The following is a 6,000-nucleotide window of genomic DNA, read 5'->3' as shown; positions in this document are numbered from 1 at the left end:
TAACATATTAAAACCTGCTCCATGCTTAAATCAGGGATGAAATTAAAAAACACGGATAAGGAGTGTGATGGAAGAAAGTGGTCTGACATGCAGTGCTCATTTTCCTTCCTGTTTGTTAACTGCCAGTGAGATTTTCTGTTTACTAATTGCCATCAGTCTGAAATTCAGTGGCAAATTAATGCTTGAGTGACAAATAATTGGGGTGTTTTTTTTTTGGCAGTCACTGATGACACTATTCACTATTGTTGCAGTTCTGTCTGGTCAAAAACACTGGATTTTATTTTTTTTTTCCTCCAGTTTCCAAGAGAAAGGGAAAAATAACAAAGGGAAAAAAGAGCAAGTTTCCTGACCAGCTCCAAAACAAGTTAGAGAAACAACATCACATATAAATTCCCTCTTCCTCTTTCTCTACTTTATGTATTCCAAGTTGGTTTTCATGCAACCCATTGCTTTCATAGATTTTTCTACTAAGATGCACTTTAGGAGTCTGATACAATTCCCACTGAAAAAAAGCTATTTTTCATTTTCCAAGCAAGAAGAATCAGTCTCATAACGTGGAAGAAATGACTAAGCAAATCCTGCTCCATCTTTCTGCTGGAGGCACTGAGGCAGCTGTCTTCAGTGCCAGAAAGGTGTGTCCTTGAAGCTGGTAATGTGGTTTACCTGCCCTGCAGAGACAGCAGGGAATCACAGCAGGGAAAAGATGCCTTTTACCACTGTAAATCAGGTAATGGTGAGCAAAACCTCTCCTCAATATCCATCTGACCTCCTTATTTTGTGGTGTTTCACCTGAGCAGGGGATGAGGAGCTGGGCTTGAGCCATTTTGCACCACCTGGTCAGCGAGGACAGCCCAGACACTGCCCGTGTGAAGTTGCCTGGTTTTATTCAGGCAAATAGGGCTACATTTAACTAGACCAAAGCTGTATTACAACCACAATTTACCCAAAAAAGTAACTCAATCCTGCAAGGCTTACAACACAACAAGGATGTCTCATGAGCTGGGCTCTGCTCTCCCTGCTCCCTGTTAAAACAGAGACCTGAGACAGAGAAGTGCTGCTCTCCATCCTGCACCTTGGGATCTGTCACTGACACAGCAGCCCTGAACCTGCTGCAGGGTGACATAACAACACAAGACAAGACAATAGAGTGGTAATTAATTCTTTAAATAGAAACACATCTTCTGAGAAGCAGAGGCAGTGGGAAAGGATGATGAGAACGTAAGAAGAGCCACCACGCGCCAGGGTCATGCACTGCCACAGGAGGCTTTTCAGGGAGTACCAGGACTGTTCCCCTGGGTAGCAGGAGGGTTCCCACCTGTCCCTTTCATCCTCAGCTGACACCTGGGCACTCCCTGTCCTGCTCTTGTCCTCTCCTCCCCACATGTGCCCCAGAGCTCTTACAGCCAGGGCGGTGGCAGCAAGAAATGCAACTCCCTCTGCTCAGCCTTTGCTCTGTGGCTCAGCACAGGAGGCAGCATGAGGCTGTTCTAATGAATAAGCCACACTGGGTGTATTTTTCTGAAGAAACCAAATGTGTAACCTCTGGAGCGAACAGAGACTAAAATAACTGCTCAGCAGACACAATGACAGTGGTGTCATGTACTACTGACAGCCAGAGAGCCGCTGTAATTGCCATTTATCCTGAGGAAGGGAACTCGAATGAATTAGAAATAACACAGTGTGTACATGCAGCTGCCATAATATAATTTTTCCAGGCAGCCTGGATACCAGCACTGCTGAGTTTATGATGCTTGGAATGGAATCTCAGAATATGAATCCATCTCCAATGCCTCCCCTGTAGAGAGTACAAAAATACATTTTTAATCACATCCTAACTAGAGAAGGGCCCGAGACATTCTTGAAGAATTGAAATTTGTGTTCTGAAAAAAAGGTGTTCTGAACTCCTTACTGCAGTGGAAAACTTGAATTTTTGTTTTTGTTGTGTATATAAATATGCATATATTATACATGTCAATCCTTCATTAAATTTTAAAATACAGGGAACCGAAAAAAAAATAAAAGAGAGGGATTCACAAGCAGCTATAAGAATGTGAATGGTTTTCAAAGCATTAGAGAGAACAGGAGGCAATTTCAGGAATAAAAATAATGAAAGTTGGCATATTCCCTATGCAACAAAAAATCACTTACAGACAAAAAAGGGAGCAGTTGCAACTAAGTCTCAAAGACATTCAGAGCCATAAAAATGTATAAATAAAAGTTCAGTGAAGTTTTCCATGGAGTTGTACACCTTTAGTTTCTTCTCATAATCTTTATTCTTTCTCAAATTTCCACTTTCCAAAAATAAAAAAATAAAAAATAAATAAAATAAAATTAAATAAAGTGAAATAAAATAAATCAAAGCCCATCCTGGAGAATGTAGAGGGAAAATTGGCAAAGCCTGTTTTGTAATTACCTTCTTCAAATTAATTTCATAGCATTGCTAAAAATGAGTAGGCATTTTCAGTGACATCAGAACATTTATTCTGCTGAAATTTCATCCTTCTGAGCAGCTTTTGTTACAAATTCTGGTATCATAGATCCCCTCTTTTCTAGAGAAAAGAAATTGAAAGAAAATGAGAAGTTCATAAAGGTAGGCTGATAGACTGATACTACAATATTAAATGCTTTTTATTATTGCACTCTTTGCTACAGTTTTTCTATATAGAAACAGCATTTTAAAGTTGACAGAATTTAATTCTACAGAACAAAACAATGTATTGCAAAATCATATCACATAAGGGATTGATCTGGTGGAATAAATCTTGAAACTGAAAGTCATTTAACTGTTCCATCTTTTTCATCATTCTTTGTTGTTCCTTATTATTTGTTCATGCTCAATATTTGTGAAAAAGTGATTTTTTTCCAATCCAGAATTTCTAGTGTTATATCTGTTTCTGTGAGCACTTACATCTATGGCCAAAATTTTGTCTATTTTCTGGTACTGCAGATATAAAGATATAAACTACACTCCCAATAAGCCATCTTCACTATAGTAGCCCTGGATTGTATAACATTTTTAATAAAATTACTCCTACTTTCAATAAAGAAATAATCACTTATTCAACCAAATTTCATGTAAAGACAGCTACTTGTTCATTGAATGGTCTCCAGCAGGAAATAGGCACTAAAGGGTTGGATTGGTGTTGGATGGATCTCAGTAGCAGCTGTGGGGTGAAAAGAGAATGACCCAAAGGTAATGCAGCTCTCTTTGAAGAACGGAGGGAGCACAGAAAATGCTCTCTGTGCTCCATCTTTCTCTCTATTCAACTGCATTGGTTTCTCTGGGATATTTATTATCATATCCAGATACATAGAGAAAGGAACCTCCCAAATCAGAGGGCAGTAAGTATGCAAAATCTTCATTTGTCATCAGAAGAGTAATCTGAAGATGCCCATTTTTGCACAGTTTTTTCTCCTTGAAACCATATCAATGCATAGTTCTTTATGACATTTTAAAACCAAGACAATGAGAGCAATCATGGTCAGTCAGCAGTGAATCTATAAAGCCACAAATGAGTATTTACAAAAGGGTGTGTTTGACCCATGTGGCACTGCAATTCCCACCAGCTGTGATGAACAACAGCAAAATCTTATGCTTACAATGAAAACATCTAATATGTGCAAGAATAATGCTTGAATGTTTACACCTTTTTTTTTTAAAGTGTAGTATTTACAGTAGTTCTTGCAATTAAACTTTGTTTCTGTTGAAACTCTAATTAAAAGTTATGTTTACAGAAAACAGCAAGGATGGTAGGCATTTGTAATAATCTGTGATAAATGTTACGAAATAATCACTATCATAGTTTGAAAGTAAACCAAAATCACACGCATTCCTTTGACCTTTGTAATAAATACTGGGAGAGAGGAATAGCATTTCTTTATTCTTTAATGCTGCAACACCCAGCCTACATCCCTGGTCAGTCCTGAAATATCTTCTGCACTAGCTATAAGAAATTTATTCCTCCAGTGTCCTGATCTTCTCTTTGTTCATGTATCTATATAAGGGATTGAGAGATATATGCACAAGCAAAGCCTGAAGGCTGAATTTACAAGGTTTCAGTAGCAATGAAAAAAAAAATCTAGATATAATGTCCCAATGTCTTTGCTGATCTTCCTTACTAGATTCCTTATAATCAATGCTTCATTTGGTGTGAAATTACAAAAATGAATATAATTTTGGTTAAAACTGCGAAGGAAAGTAAGAATTTGCTTGCTATCTCAGCTGGAGCACTCTGCTGCCTTTGACATTTTGACTATTCCTGGTAAAGTACTTAAAAAGTACATGAAGAAAGTGAAAAAAAAAAACCCAAACAAATTATTTCCAGTCACTGCAGACCTGAATTATTTTTAAAGTGGTGATTGACTGCTGGAAGTCTCTGTACTCTCCTGAGTGATCCAGAAATAAATCAATTAAATAACTCCATTTTGTCTTTTTTCCCCCATTTTTTATTTAGGCCATCGTATCAAAGCTGGTATTTCAGTAAGCATTGAGGCACTTCAGCATAAAATCTGTGGCAAACTGCCTTTGGTCTGTCACATTTCGAGTCTCACTCAGGCTTGCTGACAGCTACACGGAAGCTGGCAACTTCGAAGCAGTTTGCCTGGGGAAGAATTCCTGTAAAACGAGTGGGAAATGGAGTCAGGGTGTAAGTCCAGCCTGATTTCCAAGGGCTGTCCCAGTGATTTGAAGGCTGATACTGGTGTGCCTCAAAGCAGGACATGGACAGCTGCTCTTGCCCAGGCTGGTTTTGAGGACAGAGAAGTTCCCAGCAGGAAAGTGGGAGCTTGGGTGGCCTCCCAGCACTTTGGGGTGGCATCCCACAGCTCTCAACATCCACCATCACCCTGTGCCGTGAAGCCAGCTGGTTCCCCAAGGCCCAAAGAAGGGATTTCCCCCCAGGTCTCTGCAGTGGGTTGGTAGCACAGTGCTCCTGGTTATCTGGGGGAAGATGTTGTGCTGGCAGCCTCTGCCTCACCAGCTTGTCACCTCGGACCGGGACAGAGAGACCTCGGCCAAGCTGGCCAAGCTCCCCTGGAGGACATTGGCACGGCTGGCTGCAAAAGGCCTGCTCTGCCCCACACAGCTCCTGCCAGCACACGTGCTGTGGGTGTGGGATATCCTAAGGGTGGGAGACGGGCAGGGCCTGGAGACGCTTTGTGCTGGAAGGAAAAGGCACAGGATGGTGGCAGGGTGGTGGAGCAATGGGTGGGAGACAGGGGCAGGGCCTGGGGACACTTTGTGCTGGAAGGAAAAGGCACAGGATGGTGGCAGGGTGGTGGAGCAATGGGTGGGAGACAGGGGCAGGGCCTGGGGACACTTTGTGCTGGAAGGAAAAGGCACAGGATGGTGGCAGGGTGGTGGAGCGGGGGCAGGAAGGGGCCTGTGCTGGGCGCCTGCAGTTTGTGACATCACCAGAGCAACACTGGAGCGACACTGGAAGGATGGGGGAGTGAACATTCCATGCCATTCTGTCAGGTCACAGTGGCATGAGGAGCCCACTGTGAGCCCAAGTGAGATCTCGGCTATGCCACTGCAGTGAGGGGCCTGGAGCAGGCGGTGCACAGCCACCATGGATGAGAACAGATATCCTTTTCTTCTTCTACCTTCTCCTCTTCCTCTGCTCTCCCTGCCCTGTGACAGCTGCCATTGGGATGCCCCTGACATGGCCCTTTCCCCTCAGGCCTGGGCACACAGGGGATGCCCTGGAGGGCCTGGGGCAGCCAGTCCTGTCAGCCAGGGCCGGTTGATAATGTTTGGGTGGGCACAGTGCTGGGAGCACTCGTTCCCTGGTGTTTCTTGGCACTCCCCACCATTCCCTGAGCCTGCTGAATCCCCTCGGCTTCCCCACGTTTCCCTCCTCTCACTGCAGCCCTTTTTGCACCCTGACCACCCCTTGATCACACCCTCCCTTCGGCCCTTCTGTCACTGCTCTCTGGGACTTTGAGGACAGAGCAGAAATCTCTTCCTGCACACCTTGGGGCCTGCTGCATTCTCAGAGG

General features: G+C 43.1%; 1 protein-coding gene across 1 annotated transcript in view; it reads left to right on the top strand.

Moving 5' to 3' along the window:
* Positions 1–4,949: 4,949 nt before the first annotated feature.
* Positions 4,950–6,000, top strand: part of LOC131586089 (1-phosphatidylinositol 4,5-bisphosphate phosphodiesterase zeta-1-like) — a 45,443-nt gene continuing 44,392 nt past the window's right edge. The window contains exon 1 of the mRNA XM_058852827.1: positions 4,950–5,104. Within this exon, the coding sequence (XP_058708810.1) occupies positions 4,950–5,104 (155 nt within the window). The remainder of the gene's footprint in view (positions 5,105–6,000) is intronic.

The sequence above is a fragment of the Poecile atricapillus genome, chromosome 18, assembly GCF_030490865.1.
Source record: "Poecile atricapillus isolate bPoeAtr1 chromosome 18, bPoeAtr1.hap1, whole genome shotgun sequence".
In the NCBI taxonomy this organism is placed as follows: Eukaryota; Metazoa; Chordata; class Aves; order Passeriformes; family Paridae; genus Poecile; species Poecile atricapillus.
The sequence above is the reverse complement of the archived record's forward strand: the minus strand, read 5'-3'. Positions and strand labels throughout refer to the sequence as shown.